Source organism: Grammomys surdaster, unplaced genomic scaffold, assembly GCF_004785775.1.
Source record: "Grammomys surdaster isolate TR1022 unplaced genomic scaffold, NIH_TR_1.0 362, whole genome shotgun sequence".
NCBI lineage: Eukaryota > Metazoa > Chordata > Mammalia > Rodentia > Muridae > Grammomys > Grammomys surdaster.
In genome coordinates this window covers 1202727-1225669 of record NW_021604781.1, presented here as the reverse complement: position 1 = coordinate 1225669, position 22943 = coordinate 1202727, and the positions used below count along the sequence as shown (strand labels likewise).

At 43.8% G+C, this 22943-nt stretch overlaps 1 protein-coding gene across 1 annotated transcript in view; it reads left to right on the top strand.

Annotated features, from left to right (window-relative positions):
* The window catches only part of Flt1 (fms related tyrosine kinase 1), a 163012-nt gene that overhangs the window by 74213 nt on the left and 65856 nt on the right, over positions 1-22943 (top strand). Inside the window, exons 12-14 of the mRNA XM_028779768.1 lie at positions 3007-3115; positions 9360-9668; positions 14393-14539. Coding sequence (XP_028635601.1) covers positions 3007-3115; positions 9360-9668; positions 14393-14539 — 565 coding nt within the window. The remainder of the gene's footprint in view (positions 1-3006; positions 3116-9359; positions 9669-14392; positions 14540-22943) is intronic.

The following is a 22943-nucleotide window of genomic DNA, read 5'->3' as shown; positions in this document are numbered from 1 at the left end:
ATGCCCTCATCTCACAGGGCTAAGATAATGCTGTCCTGTTACCATCAAGGGGAACACGAAGGTCCCACCACAAAGAAATAATAAACACTCCACCTACATAATTTCTAGACTAACAGAAACCGTGATGAGTTCGATTCTGAAAGATGACTGCCTGTGCATGGGTGGCTTGTACTGGAAGGCATTACTTAGGCAAAGAAAAAATATTTGACTTTTATTTCTTCATTGGATTCATATCATCTCCAGGCATCACAGCTTTATTCTCAGATTGTACAAAAAGTCTGACATAGCTCACTAAGACTAAAGCTGTTACAACCGTTGTAGACAATCCGGGCAAGCCTAATTTATTTATCTACTTTACTTTATGTGTGTGAGTGTTTTTTGCATGTTTGTATGTCTGTACATCATGTGCATGCCTGGTGCCCACGGAGGTCAGGAGAGGGTGTCAGATCTCTTGAACCAAAGTTACAGATCATTTTGAGTGGCCATTTGGGCACTGGGAATCAAACCCTGATCCTTTGCAAGAGCATATTTTTGAACCCCTGAGATATCTCTCTGGCCCGCTGTGTGCAGGTCTCAAACATAGCAGATGTACATATGCACGTTGACTTCTCCTTGCCACAAACCCCAGTTCTCAGTTGCTCTGAGTTTTGCAAAATCAAAGTCATTTTAACAACAGTATAAATGGTAACCGTCTAAAATGTCAAGTATTCTCAAGCCAACAGAAATGGGGTTCCTGTTTATACAATGTAACTAGACATATCTAACATAGATATGTAACTAGACATATCTAACATAGATCCAAATTGGACAACAATACATCCAAGAATTTAAATGAGTCTGCATGGGTCCTTTAGGATCAACAGTAAGAACTTACTCCCTAAGGAACTTCGGCTTAAGATTACTGCAAACAGAAAGTCCTCAGTGCAGACATTCATTTCTGTTCTTCCTGTGAAGAGCTTTGACATGCTGGAGTCCAGACTCCCCAGACAACACAGGGGGTCACAATGTGCTTGATCATCTCTCTGTCCGTCCAGCTAACACCAGCTAGTGGCTCCCCTCACACTGTCCCCAAAAAGCTTGTTTTACCACAACTTTCCACAGCCTCCATGGCTCTTTCTGGTCTGTATAATAACTGAGAGAAGGCGGCTATCAGAACTCATATGTTCCGATTCTTCTTTAAAGTTAACAATCAAAATAAAAGAAAGAGAGAGCTGAGCTCTCAGACTCTTCTACGCTGGCCATCCCCCACGCCCCTGCAGGAGAGAAAGCATATGTTGGAACCTTAAGTGAGGAATGAGGCCAAACACTTTTAGAAGTCATTGGTATGGGGATTGCCATGATCCCTATATATATCCCGACAGTGCCTCCACAGCCATGCGATGAATGTCCCCTAAACGGAGTGAGAACTACCACGTAGCCCAGCCCTCTGTGTTATCTAGAAGTTCGATAAAATATGGAGGATATAAGAGTGAATGGGATTGAGCAGAGACTTCCAACAACTAAGAAACCATTTGGGGTAGGAATTGAAGGTGGGGGTTCACTGCCTAAAAACACTGAGGATGCTGTCAGTCTTTCTTTCAGATTTGCTTATTGTGTTTTATGTGTGTGACTGTTCTGCCTGCATGTATGTGCGTACAATACATATGTGCCTGGTGCTCACAGAGGCCAGAGGAGGGTGTTGGATCCTCTGGAACTGGAGTTACAGGTGGCTGTGAGCCGCCACGTGGGTGCTGGGAAATGAACCCAGAAAGTCCTCTGCAAAAGCAGCCAGTGCTCTAACCACTGAACCATCTCTCCAGCCCTTGTTTTTAGTCAGATTTGTCTCTAGATTAAAAACGAAAATGTCCTGATTTCTTAGAGGAGTTGAGAGACCACACATAAAAACCCTTCTTAATATTACTTCACCAATCAGAAAATGTTAAGACCCTCCCCCAGGACCAGTCCCTTGGGAATTCTCATTCAGGAAAGCACCCAACATCCTACTGTATTGTCCCTCTTAAACCAGGACACACAACTCATCTACCGCCATGAGAGCAGCACCCCAGTCTCACAGCCCCTAGCTAGTTATTTGTGTCCTAGGACACAGACTTCGATCTCTGAGGAGCTGGATCAACTTTTGTGTATTTATCTCTAATTTGAAGTATTAAAAAGTAACTTTAATTTTTTTCCCGCCGTACCTATTCATGGTACGGTGGCTTTCAATGAAACACTACCCAGCCGTGTGTTCATGTTTCTAATTTTTTCTTTTAAAGGAAACAATGGACGTCTTTAAGCTGTCTAAATTTTCACCTTATGATTAGAGTAGACATTATTTCATTTGAAAAGTACTTCCAAGTTCATATCAACTTGACCACTGTCTGGGGACAGTCACAACTCTAAAGTATTGGTTTATATCTTCATTTTATACACAAAGGATTAAAGTCCTGAGAATACTTAATTTATAAACACACACACACACACACACACACGACTGTCTTAGCTTCGCAGCTTCTCGTCCCTTTCCAGACCACTGGGGGCTGCAGGCCATATCCTGTGAGCACAAATGAGAAATAGCTTCACCACCTTCTCTGCTCTCCTTGCTTGATTCACATGCCCGCCATAGACGCCTACTGTGACCAGCTAGCACCCGTGCTTTCAGGTCACCCACAGTAGGAAGAGTCTGGGCCTCACCTGTTCCTTTCACAGATGTGGACTAACCACCTCGCAGGGTGGGACGTGCAGTTCCACACCTCGGCTTCAGGTCTGTGATTGTTATGGCAGCAGACCGAGATAAGCCCCAAACCCTCGTACGTCGGATGTCATGGGCTCCGGTCTCCTGAGGACCTGTCTTCCTGTTATTTTTCTATTCGTGCTGGGGCTCCATAGCAGAGAGCTTGCTGGTGGCTACCACCCCTGCCATACCCTCTACGTGAATGGAACAGCTGAATCACTCTGGCCCTTTGAGTCGCTCAGGGCCGTTCCAATAGATCTCTGTCCTCCAGCTGAACTTTTGTCTCTCTTTTGCAGACGGTTAGCACGTTGGTGGTGGCTGACTCTAGGACCCCTGGAATCTACAGCTGCAAGGCCTTCAATAAAATAGGGACTGTGGAAAGAAACATAAAGTTTTACGTCACAGGTAAGCTATCCGGACAAGTTGGGTGACCTTGGTCTCTCTTCAACACTCTTTGCTTTTAAAACCCTTGGTGATTTTTTTTCCCTTTTTTTAAAACATAGACTTGTCAAGCTGTGAGGACCGCTATCCTTGCTCTCAGGGATAGAATTCCACAACATCTTTAGCTTCTCTAAAGAGCCACTTCCCGGAATTCTCTCAATTGTGTCTGTGTTTCTTTCCCAGACTGGGTTCTAAATTTGGGATCTTATATCCTTGCTCTTGGACCCCCCCCCCCTTCAGGACTGACTCCTGGGTCTGGTACATAGTTCACTTCCAACCCCTGTGATATTAGACGGGTTTTTTGTTTGCTTGTTTTTTTGGGGGGGGTGGGTTTTTTTTTGTTTTGTGTTTTATTTAGAAATCCATAGTTGAAGTAAGTTAGCTCTTTGGGGGACTCTCCTGTTGAAATCTGGAAGTGGGCTTTGTTCCTCATAATTAAAGGGATTTTTTTTTGGAGCATTTAAGAATTTATAACTTTAAACCTGATAGTCTCTACAAATCTTTAAACCTGCAAGGTACACAAGTGGCACTCCTTATGTCCCTCCATGGGTTCAGGAAGGAAATTAGTTGCTCAAAGTCTAAAAACAATTGCCTGGCTCCACGCCTCCCCAATTTCTGAGGAAACCTGGGCAGTCTGCCAACCCTCTGGAAACTTCGCACTGCACGGAGCAGGCTGCTGACATTGCCTGGAAGTCTCCAGAAAGAAATAGGCAGCAGCACTGAGTTCATGAGACATTTGGGTTGTCAGATGAGGAGAGCCTGCAGCCAGTGAGCCAAGCCCTAAAGAATCTGGGCCATGGGGGCTCCTGAAGGTCATTCTCACTGGCTGGACCTGGACGGTGCCCTGCATTCTCTGGAGAGGAGACAATACCACAGTAGAGCCCCTTAGACCGAGGACTGACCTCCACCTTCTGGCCTTACAAGAGCAGAAGAGAGTGTTCCTTTTATATCTATTCCCGGTAGGAAAGGCCTTTGCTGGGGAAAGATTCTCACTAAAATTTCACTAAGATTACTCTAGGAGTAAATCCAGGCACTTTGGAATACTTCATCGGCTCTCAACCTGCGCCCGAGGGCCATGACCCCTTTGGGGAGGTCGCTCTACCCTTTCACAAGGGTCACCTAAGACCATCGGAAAACACCGATATTTGCAATTCATAGCAGTAGCAAAATTACAGTTCTGAAGTAGCAACAAATTACTGCTAGACATTGGTGGTAAATGCCTTTAATCCCAGCACTTGGGAGGCAGAGGCAGGCAGGACATATGAGTCTTAGGCCAGCCTGGTCTACAGAGGGAATTCCAGGACAGCCAGGGCTAAAGTGAGAAACCCTGTCTTTAAAAAACAAAACAAAAAACCAAACAACAACAAAATAAATACATAAAAATAAGACAAAAAAGGAAGAAAGAAAGAATAACATTTTGTTTAAGCCAGCATATCTAGAATACTATATTTTATTTTTAGTATGTAGTCAACATTTAGGGGATTATTTACCTGGTGATTGAACTCCAGAACTGATGCAGATGTTTTGTTTTGTTTTTTTTACCACTGAGTTATGCCCACAGCCCTGTATTCAACAGAGAAATAAAACAACACACACATCTCTGCTCAAATTTTAATCAATTTAAAATAAATGAAAGAATTCAGGCCTTCAGTCACACAGACCACTGATCAGTACTCCAAAGTGTATTGTCTCTAAGCCTCTGAGAGGGAGAGAGATCTGGAGGGCACTGAGCTGGGGAGAGCATGAACAGGGAAGAGGCTGGGCCTTCTCTAAGTGTTCAGAGCTAAAGGAAAGGGCCAGCAGGAGCCCACAAACTCTTTAGCCACCAACTCAACTAAAATCATCCCACAGACCTTTACAGATATTCCGACTTCTTGTGGACAACTGTACCTTCATCAGGACCTCAAGGCTGGGCTAGGCTTAAAGTTCTAGGGCCTGTTAGGGCTGCTGAGCAGAGAGCCGTGCTCTCACTCCATCCCTGCGAGTGGGAGCCATGCCTACGTCTGCTTCCAGACCCTTCCCACCCCAATTCCTCATGGAGTCTTTCCTTAAATCACTTCTTGTGCTCTGACTCAGCGGCAAGCACATGGATGAATATTGACTAGGGACGCCAGCCCTCTGGCAGAGAAGTCTAGAGGCAGACTTGAGAGCCATCTGTCTTTTCTGGGAATCTTGAGCATTATCTAGAGCAGAGTGACAGGCTCAGGGTGAGCACACACCATTGGCAGATAGATAGATGTTTCACATTCTAAGGGTCCAACCAAAGCAGACCATCTCAGGGTAGAGCCCTCTGGCTTGGGTCTGAGTGTGTTCTGGGAGAAGACATGCTGAGTTTGGGGAAGGAAATGCCTACTGAAGGCTCACAGTGCTTCTCAAAACACACAGAAACTTTAATCTTACGCCGAAAAGCGGCTCACCATCTAAGTCTTGTTGTTTAGGATTTGCTTTCTCTCCATGGCTCTCTTGATCAGTACTGCAGAGTTGAAGTACTGATGGCAGATTGAATCTCCTGTAATCACTGTTGGCTTTTAGCTAATTATTATATTTTTTCATATCAGATTTTTGCTCCAGAATTTTTTTTATTTTATTTGTATTCATTTAAGAAAGGATCTGATTCTATATCCTTAGTGGTCCAGGAACTCATATATAAACTAGGCTGGCCTTGAATTTATAGAAGTCGACCTGCTTCTCCCTCCCAAGTGCTGGGATTAAAGGTCATCACACCCAGCCCAAGATTTATTCTTAGTGCATACAAGGTTAAGTATTTTTAGGAACTGTGCACTTTGCATGTCTATTTTCTAGGGAAAACAAGAATAGATGGATGGATGGATGGATAGAGATATAAATATATCTTATGTGTAGTGTATGTTGTAGGATATAAGAAGATGTGTACCTTGTGTGTGTGTGTGTGTGTGTTTGCTTATACTTGACCCAGAGTAGCACTTCAGTTTTCTGTATTTATTTATTTTATATTGTGTTTGTGTTTTGCTAGCATGCATGTACATGTGCCACACGCATGCCTAGTGTCCACCAAAGGCCAAAAGAGGGCTTTGGATGCCCTAGAGTTATATGTGGTTGTGAGCCATGTTGCGGGTTCTGGAAACCAAATCTGAGTCCTCTGCAAGAGCAACAAGTGCTCTTAACCACTGAGCCATCTCTCCAGCCCCTCGCCAGTAATACTTAAAAAGCTGCTCTGTAGGACTAGGCACAGCATGTAGCTCAGTGGTAGAGCCCCTTCTTCTGATATCATGTAGGAGACACTGAGTTAAATCCCTGGGGTACCCCACACCCTCACCTAGAGTGGCTGTCTAAGCCTTGAATTCTGTAAAGATCTGTTCGATGCTTTAATGGTTCTCAAAACAGCACAGTCTCCCTTCCCCAGCGGAGAGAAGCAGCTAGCAATGGCGGTCAGCATCCTTGACAGCATCTCCTCCTCATTCTGGTGCTCACTTGTAGCTGATACCTGTGAACTAAGTAAAGATCTCTAGTAACTGTTCCATAGAAGGAAAATGTCAGTATTCCAAATAAGATTGCTCTCCCCTTTCAGTCTATTTGGGGCCATCCCAGTCAGGTGGAAATGCCTGCCCCGCAGGTGCCTGTTTTCATACGGGCATACTTTCCCCACAGGAGACTGTGGTGAGTCTCCTCCTGTATGGATAGGTGTTGCGTAGTGCTGTCAGTGACGGCTGGGCTGGAGAGCAACTCCTATTTTACAAGCATCAGTGTTTTGCCTATATATATGCATGTTCAAGGGTTTCAGATCCCCTAGAACTGGGGTTACAGACAGTTGTGGGCTGCCATGTGCATTCTGGGAATTGAGCCCGGGTAGAAGAGCAGCCAGTGTGCTCTTAACCACCAAGCTGTTTCTCCAGTCCCCTGGAGTGCAGCTCTCCTTAGGTCCATTTTAACACTCAGGGTTTAGGGGAAAAAGTATTAAGGGGAAAATCCCCCTGGGTTATTAAACCATTGAAGATATTTTGTTTGTCTACAGTCTTCTATGGATCAAAAGCAAATGGTGACGAGGGTTACATTGAGAAACCGACAGTCCTTAGAGCTGTCTGGTGGCTTCAGAAACTGTGTCCACTCCAGAAATAGGCTTGCAGGATGGACCTGGGTTTTTGTTTGTTTCTTGTTTTGTTTTTCTCTTCTCCAGATGCTGTGTGTGTGTGTGTGTGTGTGTGTGTGTGTGTGTGTGTGTGTGTCCCGCTGTGACTGTGGGTATGTGAGCCATCACTGAGAGAGAAACTGGAAGATGAAACCTTGTCTCTCTCATTTCCCTATGTCACTAAATGTGTTTTATTTTGAGATTCCTGGTGGTGCTTGGCAAAGATAAACAAAATCTTCCATCAGGAAACCTGTGAGCTATTTCCACAGGAAGTTTTAAATCACCGAAGTAAATAGAGACTCTTCACATGACCTCAGTAGTGTTACTGAGATCCCTGGGTGCCAACCACCAGGATGAGAGCGCAAGGGTGGAGAGGGGCTCTGGCCAGTAAGGACCGCCTTCGAGCAGCCCGTATACAGCCAGCTCTCCATTCTTGTCTCATCTGTGTGGATGGCGACAGCAAATGTGTTATTCTAACCTGGAAGATGTCCAAAATGTACCAGTGTGCTGAAGGAGAGTAGCTGCTTCAGACTACTCACTGCTGGGTTAGCCACAACCAGCGAGTGCTGCCGTGTCTACGCTCACACCGGCTCCTTTTTATTTTCCACTGAAAGCGGCTCCGCTCTCCTCCTTGTTCCCCATGTACCATGCTTCACAGGTTGCCGTAACCCCCTGCTTCCAGGTTTCACATGAATACTTTGGCATTTCTTCAGACGGTATACTTTATAATGCAGCCAAAGCCAGAGAAATCAGAAAAACAAGCAAAGCGAGATCTAGGGAAGCGCTGATATGATGTCTAATTTTGGACTATTGTCCCCTTTAAGGTTTAAAGGTCTCTTTATAGCTTTGTGTACGGAGGATAATAATAACAACAGACAACAGAGCTTTTCATCTTCAAAGCTCTTTGTAAAATGTTGGCCCAAATTCTTTGCTCAAATATAGATACATCACCAGTAGCAAGCCATGGGAAGGTACTGAGAATAAGTCAGTTCTCGACTGGTAGCCGTGATTTTTAAAGCCCTTCAAGGAATGTTCTGGAATGACACTGAGGAGCTTGTAGCCCTAAACTCAAATGATGGTTCTGGAAGGACTACTGAAAGTGGGGTGCATAGGCTGGCATGGAATGAGGGGACACTTAGGAGATGTAGAGAAAAGTTGGGGACTGACCCCAAACAGAATGGCTTTTGGCGACACCATCACCTTCAAAACTATTTATTGTTTTTTGAGACTATCTTAAGTGGCCCATGACCTTCAAACTTCCTATATAACTAAAGGTAACCTTGAACTCCTGATTACCTGCTCTGCCTCCCAAGTGCTTATGCCACCACACCTCATCCCTTAAAACATTTTTTTTCTTTAGGCTTTCCCTTCCTTATAGTGCTGGGCATTGAACCCAGAGCTCATGCATACTAGACAAATTCTCTGCCACTAAGATATGCTCCCAGCCCTAAATTTGACTTTTAAGACTATTGACCATTTTTGGAATCTGGAAACAGATCTAGGTTTACCTACATTTGCAGAAGAAATCTGCAAAACCATCTCCACTAGAGAAACCTGAGTAGGTGTCGTGTGGCCCACTAGCCCACAGAAAGGCCTGGAACTCTGTTCATAAGTAATTGGGAGGAGGCCACTGTGAAGCAAGGGCGGATTGGCTCTGGCCAGCTTTCCCAAGCTCACCCCTAAGGAACTGTTTGGAGCTAGCTTCCCTATGCACAGGCTTAGGGTTTTTAGTACAAATTGCTCCTAAGTCATTTTGTTACTTTACTCTCCTCGAATGTCAGCTTACCAAGAAGAGGATTATATGTGTTAAAGAAATGAGGAACAAGGTTCTTATCCCAAGTCATGAAGAGCAGCTGGGGGCAAAGAAGAAGTTACCTTCCCCAAAGCTTCCCTGGTTTTGTATTTCCTGTGTTTTGGATGGGCTCAACTCCACAGGCTCTTCCTGCTTTGTCTGAGCACTTCCCCTAACACAAAAAGACAGGACACCTGTCCAGGCTGATGCTCATGCTGAGAGGATCGAGAGGGGGAATAGGTAGTTCACACCATGTTCGAATATCTCATTGTGAGACACTGGTCTGAAGTTCTTCATTGTTCTTTTTTTAGATGTGCCGAATGGCTTTCACATTTCCTTGGAAAAGATGCCAACCGAAGGAGAGGACCTGAAACTGTCCTGTGTGGTCAATAAATTCCTGTACAGAGACATTACCTGGATCCTGCTACGGACAGTTAACAACAGAACCATGCACCACAGCATCAGCAAGCAAAAAATGGCCACTGTTCAAGACTACTCCATCACTCTGAACCTTGTCATCAAGAACGTGTCTCTGGAAGATTCGGGCACCTACGCCTGCAGAGCCAGGAACATATACACAGGAGAAGACATCCTTCGGAAGACAGAAGTTCTCGTTAGAGGTGAGCACTGCAGCAAAAAGGCTATTTTCTCTCGGATCTCCAAATTTAAAAGCAGGAGGAATGATTGTACCACACAAAGTCATGTCAAACATTAAAGGACTCATTGAAAAGTAACAGTTGTCTCTTATCATCTCGGTTTATTGTTACTGTTGCTAACTTTCAGGCCCAGAGGAGACTGCTCCTCCCAAAATGAGTTTGGACATGATAGCATAATAAGAAACCCCAGTGCCCGCTGGCCTGGGGTGCTCTCTGGGCTGCCCAGTGTGTGCTTGGATTTGAAGATCCCTGTAGTCCGCCTTCTTTTGTGTGTTTGCTCTTCTGTCTTCTGCTTGATAGCAGCAACCTGGGACTCATCTTTCCTTCCACTCTGATGCCAACCTCTTTTGATATATATATATATATATTTTAAGTTGTGAAGCTGAACAAACTGAATAATTTAAGCAAATGCTGGTCTCTGCCAAAGATGGACACGAATAAGTTAATTTTTCAGCACAGGATGAGTACAGTTGAATTTGAGTCTGTGTCGGGTGTCTACCTGGTTTTATTTTTAACTATTTCATTTTTGCTCTTGATTTGTAAATAGTTCCTGGATAACAAGTTATAATGCTTATTTATTTGAATTTTTTTTTTGCTTTTTTTACATGAAGTTTATTGATCTTAAACTTGGAGGGTCTAAGATGGGTCCCAGGGGCGCAAAATGTTGATGTAATTCTGAAAGTAAAGCTATGTCCCAATGTGAATTATGAAAGTCCGTCAGGTCTGCTCCACCCTCCTCTGTCTGTCCAAGGTAATTACATGTGTATTTCTGCTGTGATTAGATACTGTTCCTCATTGTCCTTGGCTGGACTGACAGCCCCTGACTGCTGGCAAAAGTATAGCAAGCCTTCATTCTAAATACTCATGGCCCCTGGGCACCGTTTTAAAGCCCTTCATCAAGTTTTGATGGCATTCAAAGATGTCCATAATCCATGTATCCAGGATATAAAGGCTATTGTGAATGGAGATTTAATGCAATCTTCTTATCGTCTGTTGAAGAATCTACCCATTAAAGAAAAGAAAACCACCTTCTCTATATGTAAATGGTAATAGGATGTTTATGGGCGGTTAAGAAATTGCGAAAGTTAAGAAATTACAAAAAACAGCATTAAAACTACTTAAATGCACGCCTTTTTAAAAAAAATCAAGAGCAATTACATTTTAAACTTGCATTTGAAGGAAAGGTACTTTTAATATACATTGTTGTTCTGTTCTCATGTATGGTTTCCATGTCTGATTGATCTTTGTATGTGAACTACAAGGCTGGGGGGAAGCCAGCAATAATGACCAAAATAGTGGGGCTGAGAAACACCTGGCTGGGCAGTTCTGTAGGCGGTGACTGTACGGCAGCCCTCAAGCTTGGGCTTCCTTCCTCAAGCTTTTCTTCCTTCAGGCTAACAGAGCTAAACTTGTCTTTCACGTGGGAATTGCTTTTGTCAAGTGTGAAAGGGTAAACAATAGCATTTCCCCCAAATGCCAGTTTTACAGAGCCCCCAACGCTGTGAAAACAAGCCTGGAAGTTGTCAGCCAGAGAAAAGAATAATCAATTGTGTTGTGTAGCTTTACCTATGGCTCCTTAGCCTGGCCTCTTTGTTCATTCTGAGGCAATGTCTTCCTTCAGGAAACAATACCTCAGCACCATTAGGAACTTTCAGGGGGCTCGGCTTGTAAAAAAGCTATTGAGAGAGAGAGAGAGAGAGAGAGAGAGAGAGAGAGAGAGAGAGAGAGAGAGAGAGAGACAGAGACAGAGAGAGACAGAGAGAGACAGAGAGAGAGGAAGAAAGGTTTGGGGAGCCTTCTCTGGAAAAAACCTGAACTGAGCATGTGCATGCAAAGCCTAACTCCTTCCCTGTGAGAAGGGGAAGGTGTGTATTCCAAGAGACAATTTTAAGAATTCCATTCATTGTTGTATAATCAATCCTTCCAGAATATTCTTCAAAAAAAAAAAAAAAGAAAGAAAGGAAGGAAGGAAGGAAGGAAGGAAGGAAGGAAGGAAGGAAGAAAGAAAGAAAGAAAGAAAGAAAGAAAGAAAGAAAGAAAGAAAGAAAGACAGACAATTGTATAGATTCTTTCTTTAAATCCTTCTTTGGGGTATGAGGTGAGATGAACGGAAAGAGCGGGAAAGAGAATGAGAGAGAACAGGGGTAATGAGGCTGGTTCCTCAGCTCCTTCCAAACTGGAAAAAACAAAAACAAAAAAACCCCACATCTTTAGAGACCTGGAAACCATGCCAGAATCCCCGGGGTCATACCTAAAAGAGGCCTTTGTGGGTGGCTGTCTTTGGCTACTGATGACCAGCAAAAATATTCTGTAAACTCAGATCATCCTAGTAGGGGGGGTCAGCCATGCTACAGTAACTGTGGGTTTCTATCTTACCAGCTATGTATGGATGCCGTGTACTTTTGCTCCTTAAAATGTCAAACTACATTGTTACGAAGTAGGTAGATTTAACAAAGTATGATTGTTAGATTGAGCACTCCTGTAGGCAGTAGCCAAAAGATGAGACACTTAGCATATAGAAAACATTTTTCATGAATAAATCCTAATACTGTATGTTTTAGAGGGTGTGAACCTTATTTTTAAATGAGGAGTTCTGTGTGTTTATTTTGCGGCTTTATATGCTGCTTGTGTGAAGTTTGTGTCCTACAACTAGCCCCTTTGGGTGTTCTTTGCAACATTTTTGTTAAAACAAACCATCCTCTCCTAAATAGACCTGTCAGGGAAACTGAAAACCTGTTTGTACAGATGATATTATAAACTGTAGCTATGAAAATGATTTGTGTTTTATAGGCCCTGTATCCAAACTCCTTTGAAGCCTATGAGCAGTGATACATTGTTCTGTCAGAGTTGACACACTGGAAATAGTAGAATACTCTAAAGGGAGCTAGGAAATCAATCAATGCACTGGGTCTGAGTTTTAAGTAGAATCTGTGAGTCGGCTGGGCACTGTTGAATGCTCATTAGCCGTGTGTTCTTTCTTATCTTGTCATATCTCACTGATGTTTTGTAAAGATGGCAACATTGTAATGAGCATGCGCGCACAAGTCATTATAGATTGAAAGTTTCCTATGGGCTGCCATTTCAATTAAGAAAAGCTGTTTGACAGATCGCGTCTAACGCGGACAGAGGGAGACACTGTAAGAGGCAACAGTAAGAGTATTCTCCTGCAGCCTACCCTAAAAGAAGGTATTTAATCAACCAGCACTTCCTTCAACACGTGCCTTCAGATGCCATTCCATGTAAAACAAGAAGACTAATGATAAGCTATGGGGACCAAAACCCTTGAGAGGTCTCCTAACCAATAGTAACCCTGCCGAGTTAATGTTACTACTTTACCATGTTCTATGATGATAATTCTTCTTAACCTGGGATGTCAAAATGGCCTTAACAAATGCTGATCCTGAGAGTTTTCCTGCAGGAATTTAAAGAGTGAGGTGTGGGGCCCGCAGCAGACTCCTGCAGGGGACGTGGAATCCAGGCCAGAGCATCCATCACTGTAGGGTAACCGTTCCTAAGCTGCCTTCTCCCCGTGTTAATGTCCTAAGATGAGGAATCAAATCTGGTCAGAGAAAGCTCAGACAAGGGTGCAGAATATGTAAGTGATACCAAAAACCCTTGGGACTTCTGTCCTAGGATTTGCAAATGAGATGGGGAAAGGCAGACTGGGGAGGGGTGCGGGGGAAAGGCCTTAGGAGGAATTTCTGTTCTTCTCCCTTGGGCTTGAGGCCCTGATCCAATCCCCATCTCACTAGAATGTATACACATCAGCAGGACTGAGTAACTACTTCATTAAACAGAGACACTGTACTCATTGGGGCTCTGGGGTACTGTCGTTCCTGTGTGGTATTTTTAATATTATAATGTATTGCATCTTAATGTATTAAATTCATTTTTTTGTTGTACTATATTGGTTGGCATTTTATTAAAATAAATTGTATTGTATCATATTTGTATGTTTTAAGAGAAAATAATATAAAATACAATACTTGTGCTATTATATAGCGCAAAACCTACAAATTTGTGCCTCTGCCTCTTGAATGAACTTTTTCATTGCTTGCATTTGGGAAGGGAAGGGCGGGAGGGGAGTAACTAATAAAGCATCGAATGATTTCAGAATTTTCCTGTTTGGTCTGCTACCTCGAAGTGTAGACTATGGAGTAACACAATCCAGTCCATGAAACTCAGTTCAAACACAGGAGCCATCAGGCTCGGTCCAGAAAACAAACATACGATGTAAGATTACATTGGCCTATCACATACATGTAATAGGAATGTAAATATATACATATACATATATGTATATATATGTGTGTATATATATGTATATATATACATACATACATGCATATATACATATAACTCTACACACACAACCATGTGTTTCATGTTTAGCTCCTAAAACATATGAAATATTTGAGTTTTAGAAAAGCTGTTTTAAAAAGTGAGTTGGAATATTAGTATCTAAAAATATAGAGTCCACCCTAGTTCTTTATTTACCCATATTTTAACATATGGCAACTTGTTATCACGGTTTATTAAGGGATGCGTTAGCTTTGATCAGTAAAAAGAAAGGGTGACAAATGCGTGTTGAAGCCTTACAGTCAGTCAGCTTGGATGGTTCTGTCTCTGTTAAGATGTCCATCTGCTTATACAATATGAATAACCACGGCCCCTCTCTTTTTCACTAGATATGGAAGCGCCACAACTGCTTCAAAACCTCAGTGACCATGAGGTGTCCATCAGTGGCTCTACGACCTTAGACTGTCAAGCTAGAGGTGTCCCCGTGCCTCAGATCACATGGTTCAAAAACAACCACAAAATACAACAAGAACCGGGTAAGAGTCTCCCTTGCCCCTGGTCCTCCTGCTTAGACAGTCTCCCTCCCCATGATCCTCCTGTTTCCCTGCATCCCCTGACCCATCTTCCTGTTTCACTGCTCCCCCTCCCCTCCCAGACTTTGTATCACCTGCTCTCCAACATCTAGAACCTTCCCCTTACCATGCTTGCAAACCACAGTCACCTCAGCGTTCAAGAAGGAATAACACTAGAAAGGGTCCTTACAACTCTGTCCAGAGTGCCTTCAACAGCTCAGTGAGAAAGAACTGGAAAGACTACCCAGGACGTGGCAAGACTTGCCTTTCAGCTGGGAGAGGGAGGAAAGACTGTATTGGCTTGAGGGATTTCATAGGTTTTTGTTAATTTTTAAACTTTGTGAGTTTGAGTGTTTCATCTGCCTGTGTATGCCTGCTTAACGCTTGAGTGCCTGGTATCTTAGGCGATAGGAAAAGGATGTCATATCCTCTGGAACTGGAATTAGAGACAGCTGTGAGCCACCATGATGCTAACAGTCAAACCTGGTCTCTCTCTCCAACCACATATTGTATAGTTTTAAACACCTACTATATATGAAGCCCAGGGAGGTAGATTTATAATTTTTAAAATTCATCTATACTCATTTTAATAATTTAGGGGCCACCATTTTATTATACTGATCAAACAAAACATTTTCTTTGTTTTAGGTGTGTGTGTGTGTGTGTGTGTGTGTGTGTGTGTGTACACAAGTGCTAGTGAAGGCCTGAATAGGGCATTAAGTCTCCTGGAGCTGAAGTTGCAGATGGTTTCAGGCTTCCTGGTGTGGGTGCTGGGAACTGAACTGGAGTCCTCTTGAAGAGCACCAAGTGCTTTCAACCACTAAGACATCTCTTCAGCCCTAAAAGAAACAAACAAAATAGCAAAACAAAAATAAAGACAAACAAACAAGAAAACCAACTTTCTAACTTCAACTAACAGGCTTGAGTTATATTCTTTCAAAAATAGAACCAGCTAGACTAGAATCAAGGAATATAAACAGTGTCTCCTGCCTGCTTCACGCGGTGGCTAAATAAGATTCAGCTTACTGGTTAACAATTACACTTTTAGTAAAGCATGACATCGCCACTTGTCTATCACATCCAAGGGCCTGCTTCAGTGCCCATATTATAAATACGATTGCCGCCGGGCAGTGGTGGTGCAAGCCTTTAATCCCAGCACTTGGGAGGCAGAGGCAAGCGGATTTCTGAATTTGAGGCCAGCCTAGTCTACAGAGTGAGTTCCAGGACAGCCAGGGCTATACAGAGAAACCCTGTCTCGAAAAACCAAATAGAATAGAATAGAATAGAATAGAATAGAATAGAATAGAATAGAATAGAATAGAATAGGAATAGGAATAGGAATAGGAATAGGAATAGGAATAGGAATAGGAATAAGAATAAGAATAGAATAGAATAGGATTGCCATTTATCCACAATGTTTGACCATGTGACAGACAGTGCCAGGTAATCCTGAAAACAAGTCTGCCACTCAGAACACCTGTGTGAGTCCAATCTGGGAATGAGGCCCTGGGAGAGTCAAGCTTTACAATATTGACAGTGTCCCAGAAAGGGGTTACATTCCACAGCACAAGGCCAGCATGTTGCAGCTTCTCTAGAATTACACATCAGTCACAAGAATGCAGCACACTGGGATTTTCTTGTCATTCCTCCAAAGGACCTCCCTCTCACACAAAGGAGGCAGCTTGCCTTATTGAAGGTTCTGCTTCTCTCTTAGTGAGGTATTGGCAATTACTTGGTGTGCTTTGTGTGTGTTTGTGTGTGTGTGTGTGTGTGTGTGTGTGTGTGTGTTTTAAACCTATTTCCTCTATTCTCACACTGTATTATTATTTTTAAAGGTTTATTCTTAATTATGTGTATAGGTATGTACACATGCGTGCAGGTGCCTAAGAAGGCCAAAGGCATCTCGTTCCTCTGGAGCTGGAGTTATGGGTGGTGTTAGCTGCTGCCATGGGTGCTGGAAACCGAACTCAGATCCTCTGCAAGTGCATCCTATGCTCTTAGCTGCTGAGCCGTGTCTTCACCTCCCTGTATTCCGTTTTAATCATCAGTTGATACACATTGCCCTTCAGCAGATAGATAGTCTCATTAGTGTCTTCCACCTCCCCATGCTTAGTCTAGTGTTCCAGGAGTGGCTTTCGGAGATTGGATACTCTCTTTAGTAAACGCGTTTGGTAACACAAATACCTGGTTTGAGGCAGGCTCTGTATCATAGAGTTATCAAGTTACTGAAGGGATCTTGGAATATCCTTAGGCCAATATGGAGAATAGACAACTTGGTCCAAAGAGATGAAATGCTTACCCAAAAATAACCTACTAGCAAAATGCTAGTTTGTGGTAAATTAATCCCCTGAGGTATTCTGCCATATTAAAAAGGTGAGTGACCACCATGTGGATACACACGTAGCTCATTAAAAAGTTACTTCTTTCCCCAATAAATCTGAGTCCATGTCAATATAATAAAGACCCAAAGAGTCCCCACAGCAGTCTGGTAAAGTGATTCCAGGCTTCAAATACTCGATGTACACAACACATGGTAGAGTGACTTTAACCCTGTGTTCTCCGAATACTTGATCATACACAGCACATATTCTATGACGCACTAACAAAAAATAGAGACTGGCCCTTTGAGAGAAGTCAGTCTGGCTTAAATTCAGTGGCAGACCTTAAATATGAATTAAGAGTCAAATGCCGTGACTCGTACCTGTGATCCCAGCACTTGGGAAGGGTAGGCACATCAGGAGTTCAGTGCCATGCTTGGCTATGGAGCAGGTTCCAAGCCAGTTTAGGCTGCATAGACCACGTCTCAACAAAAAGTTCTCCAATTCTGGAAGTCTATGGCTGTTGGGATACTGGAGAAAAAACACAGGAAAAAAAAGGTGTGGGGATTGCGGAGCACAAGTGCCGGGCAGGTCCACACTGTGGAGGGCCCAACACTGCCTTTGAGTTCCTGCCCTCCGAGGCTCTGTTCACCTCCGAAACTGGAATGCTGCTGATACGGTGAGGTTTCACACGTTTCACCCCACTAAGCTGCCCACAGCCACAGCTTAATAAGCACCACTGTTGTCTTATTAAGATTAAGCTTAGCATTTCCTGAGATGGACTATGCTATGCCCATCTTCTCTCTTTACTGTTTAAAGTTACTCTAGCTGAGCCGCTGAGATGGCTCAGTGGGTAAAGGGGCTTGGTGTAAAGCCTGATGATGTGAGTTTGATTCCCAGGACCTATATGATGTTAGCAGTGGACTGATTGCCACAAGTCAAACCCTGCTGTAACCTCTGGGGAGGGAGTTCTGAACAGTAGTCACACACCCGTTAAATTTCCAATGCACCCTGAAGTGCAACGGTCGTGGACACACGTATTCAGTATCACCCACCAGTAACGCTAAACATGCTGCGTCTCCTGTAGCTGTTTCCATTACAAACCTGTGAATAAAGACTACTGGTAACCACAGTGGCTAGTCCTGGCTCTCCAGGCCTCCACTGAGCAGAAACCCTCTTCATTGCGTTACACCGATGAAGCCAGTCTAAGTTTGACTGCTGGAGAATACAAGCCAGGATGCATCTTTCACAGAAAACCTGGCAGGTCAAAAAGGACTTCCAGGCTCAGAGAATCATAAGGGTGCTGGATCCTTAACAAGATCCGGTCCACTGTCATTGTGACTTGTTAACTGACAACTCCTCAACATTCCAAAGAAAATAGGAGAGAGGAAGCTAGGCACACATGCAAGCTCATGCCCCGGTGACCATCAAATGCCTGTTGAAAGGGCTCAGGGAAGCTGGAACTTCTGCTCCCTCATTTCCTCCCAGGAAAACCCATTTTGGTGGGATGTAGCCATTCTTGCAAAGGAAAGCAAAGACAAGAAAGCTGGGTAGTAACTTCTTGGGCCAAAGGGCAGCAGGCAGGAAGAAAGGAAGTCTTGAGTGTGCAAGCCCAAGAGAGCGTACACACAGGCATAGAGGCTGCCTCTGCCACATCAGTGGAACAAGAAGATAAAAGCCCCAGCAAGCACCTCACTGACTCCTGCAAATGTGGAGTCTCCCATCTTGTCTCCCTGCTGGATCCAAGGCCATCTCTGCTTACTCCCTGCCGGCCTCCCTCGTGAGGCACACCCTCCCTACCGTGTCTTCCCTGTTCCCTGTATGGCAAACTCACTGCCCACCTGGAATCCTTGTCACCAGGCGTGTTTCTCTTACGTTGCAAGGCTAGGGTCCCATTCATTCCTTGGGCAACCACCCTGTTATTCTCTAGCTTCCTGCGCACTTGTTTTCAAACCTTTGATGATGTGGATGAGAGTGTCCCACAGGAACTGCACATTGCTGGCATTCAGTCAGGCAGCAGGACGCTATGCTATTTAATGTCCATCCCAGATGCCAGAGGTGGGCACCAGTGTGACACAGTGCACATGTAGACATTTGCTTTACAAACACTGCTGGAGTTTATTTGGTTGGTTTGTCTGATAACAGTTTGGAGAGGTTCACTAAATTGTTCTGATGATTTTAGAGTTTCAAGCATGAAGAAGTAGGGAAAGGGGACCTGGGCTCAAGTCATGGTGGTGTGGGCAACTAAGGTTGTCTTTGGCATGCTTGACTAACACTGCCAAATGTGTCACTTCTCTCACAAGACAACAGATGAGCAATAGTTCCAAACTGCCAGGTTGGCATCCAAAAATATTTAAAGCAATGAACACCTCTGTATCTCTATACATATAACAGTTTCCAGAGAGTTTAATTTAAAGCATAGTTTAAAAACATATTAAGGTATATTAAAACATGTAAAACATTTTTAAAAGCTGAGCATGCTATATAAAGACAGAAATTATTTTGAAGCCGAATCTACTTATACTTAAGGGTTTGATTCATTTAATTAAAATGAGTTAATTAATTGTTTGAGACAAGGTCTTACCATGTAGCTCTTGGTTAGCCAAGAACTTGCCATTCAGACCAGGGTTGAACTAACAGGGATCCTCCTGCCTCTGCCTCTGCCTACCCTACCCTATGCTGGGATTAAAGGTGTGTGCCACTATGCCAGACTAATTTAAAGTTTTAAGTAAGTGTTTCTGAGCTGCTACTTTTTGGCTGGCGCTGTGCTAGGTTGCACAAATGTGACAAGTATCTATATTTTTATCATCTGTCTTCACCCCTCAGAGCTGAGGATCAAACTCAGGACGTTGTGCTTGGTACTGCCACTGAGCTGAATCCTTAAGCCCTGAACTCTGGATATTAAAATTAAAATCAGTTATATTAAGTAGATGAAGCTACTATCAAAAAACTTTAAACATTTAAACGTTATATAACCAAAAGTCCAAGTAACGAACTTGTGTATACGTTCTCATGGGATACAGCTTTGTGTACACATTCTCATGGGATACAGCTTTGCCAGCATGAGCCCTCAGTGTCCAGGCTGCCTCGATGTCCACATCTGTTGGTCTCAACGTGGGAGAAGATAGCCAGGCAGTGGTGGTGCACGCCTTTAGTCCCAGCACTTGGGAGGCAGAGGCAAGCGGATTTCTGAGTTCAAGGCCAGCCTGGTCTACAGAGTAAGTTCCAGGACAGCCAGGGCTATACAGAGAAACCCTGTCTTGAAAAACAAAACAAAATGTAGGAGAAGATGAATTGATAAAACAAAGCTAGAAGAAAACATCATGAGGGTTTTTAAAAATATTTATTTATTTTTATGTATATGAGTGATCTGTCTTCATATGTGGCATCAGATCTCATTACGGATGGTTGTGAGCCACCATGTGGTTGCTGAGAATTGAACTCAGGACCTCTGGAAGAGCAGTCAGTGATCTTGACCACTGAGGCATCATCATCATACCCATCTTTCCAGCCCAACACCATGACTTAATCCCAGGTTTCAGGTACATGTAACGTGAGAGATAGGGAACGGACAATTAATGTAGCTAAAGGAAAAGCCAGGCACTCTGCTGCTAGAGTGTGCTCGGGCGGCTGCAATAGGTAATGAGATCACACATAGCCCAAGCCAGAAGGATGTGCATTTCGAGAACTCACCATGAAGACGTGTCTAACGTTTGAAGCAACAGATATGTTTAACTTGTTTTAAAAATTACACAATTCCCACCTATATCAAAAACATCACACATCCCTGTTAGTACCTACCTATTTATTTATTTATTTATTTATCTAGTTAGTTAGTTTTGAGTTTTTTTTTTAAAGATTTATTCATTTATTATTATCTTTTTTATTTATGAGTACACTGTAGCTATCTTCAGACACACCAGAAGAGGGCATCCAATCTCATTACGGATGGTTGTGAGCCACCATGTGGTTGCTGGGATTTGAACTCAGGACCTCTGGAAGAGCAGTCAGTACTCTTAACCACTGAGCCATCTCTCCAGCCCTAGTTTTGAGTTTTTAAGACAGAGTTTCTCTAGGTAGCCCTGGCCATCCTGGAACTTGCTCTGTAGACCAGAGATCCACCTGCCTCTGCCTCCCAAGTGCTGAGATTAAAGGTGTGTGTCTGAGTGTGTATGTTCAAGCCACTGCCTCTGCCGCCGCCGCCACCACCACCTGGCAGTGCCTACATTTTTTATGTTTCTATATCTCAGTTAAAGTAAATTTAATTTTTAAAATCTTTAGTATATTAAGATAAGAAAAGCCCATCTTTACCTCGCTAAGGCTCTGCAAGACAATAGGTTCCAGTGGTTAGATGGCGGGTAAATATAAAGAAGAAACAAGGGAGAGGAGCTTGAAAGAAACGAGAAAAGTGCAGAATGTCCAATTGGAGCTCAGCAGAGAACCTCTAAGGACTAGAGTGGTGCGACACCCTGGCAGATGACAGAAGATGCATTTCCTCGGAAGGTCGAGGGAAAGAGAAAGCAGGTTAAAGCCCATGTACCACAGAGAGCCTGCAATAAGACAACGTGCTGTGTGGAGGGACCAGCTGGCAGAGCTCCATGTCTGAGTGATAGATGGCTGTTCAGAACATGCTTTGGTCCTCAGAGTTAGGCAGACAGCATAGCTCCTGTGTGAAAGTTCACTCCTGTGGAGCCTTTACAAATTGTGACAGTCTGAACCGAGATTGAAACAGTGTTGTGGAGTCACTTTGTGTCCTTACTCCTTCTGCAGGCCAAGGGACGAGCAACTCACATTTAATGTGTTCCTCCAACTTCATCCATTTGCTTCTTACATGCTCCACCAGGGTCCATGTGTTTCAGACAGTGACATGGTTCAGCAGGTGCCCCAAAGGGGTTACGGGGGGTGGGGGGGAGGGTATGCTGGCCAAATAGCTCATGACAGCACTATAGGCAAAGCTGATGAGGTGACAGACTCATCCAGTGTACACTGATTCTGACACTAGCGAAGACATCTCAAAAACACCACAGAGAAAAGCGTCTCCGAGCATCAATGACATATTGAGGAGACATGCCTTCCTCTCTTGAAAAGATCTCAACGAGCAGATGGAAGTTGTGATCTGAGGGTGCTCAGCAAAGCCTGCCTGGAGCAATGATCCCACCCAACCCTGAAAGCAAATGTGATAGTTAAACATGTTTACAGTCCTTGATGATGGATGGTATTTTATCCAGAGCACCCCATGTCTTCAGCAGACCAAAGCAGGAGCAGGAGGGAAGCCCCCTAAGACAGGGATTAATCTTTCCCTAGTAACCTGTCCAGAAAGGGTCCCCACTGTATCAGGATCCCAAAGATCTGCACCAGCATAGTGGGTACCATAGTAACAGGTCAGAATCATCTCTGACTTCTGAAGGGATTGAGTGAAGGGATCTCAGCCTTCGGAGAAAGCAAGGAGAGAATGTTACAGGGAAAGATGGGAAGGAAGAGTCTAAGGGCTGGGCCCTTAGAATCAGCTGTTCAGCTGAGTCTTCCAGAAGAGAAATGCGTTCAAATACACATCTTTACTATCTCAAAGGATGCAATTCAGAGGCAAGGGATGCATTCACAGTATAATGCAACTATGCCGTTGACTACTTCAGAGAGAGAGAGATAGAGAGAGATAGAGAGAGAGAGAGAGAGAGAGAGAGAGAGAGAGAGAGACAGGAAGAGAGAGGCAAAGAGAGAATGTGTGAGCGTGTGTGTGTGTGTGTGTGTGTGTGTGTAGAGGAGTTGGGGAGGGAGAGAGAACGTGTATTTGGTGTATATGTGTGTGTCTGTGGTACTGAGTATTGATCCCAGGGTTTTACCCAAGCTTAGCACAAGAATCCCCTCTTAGCTGCTCCTCCAACTCTCAAGCCTCTCCACACCATTATGTACTAAAAACCCTCTTAGGACTCCTTCTGTGACTCCCACACAGACTCATGGCAGAGACAGGCAACCCTGTTCTGGAGAACATTGGGGCTTAAGAACAGAGAGAGAGAGAGAGAGAGAGAGAGAGAGAGAGAGAGAGAGAGAGA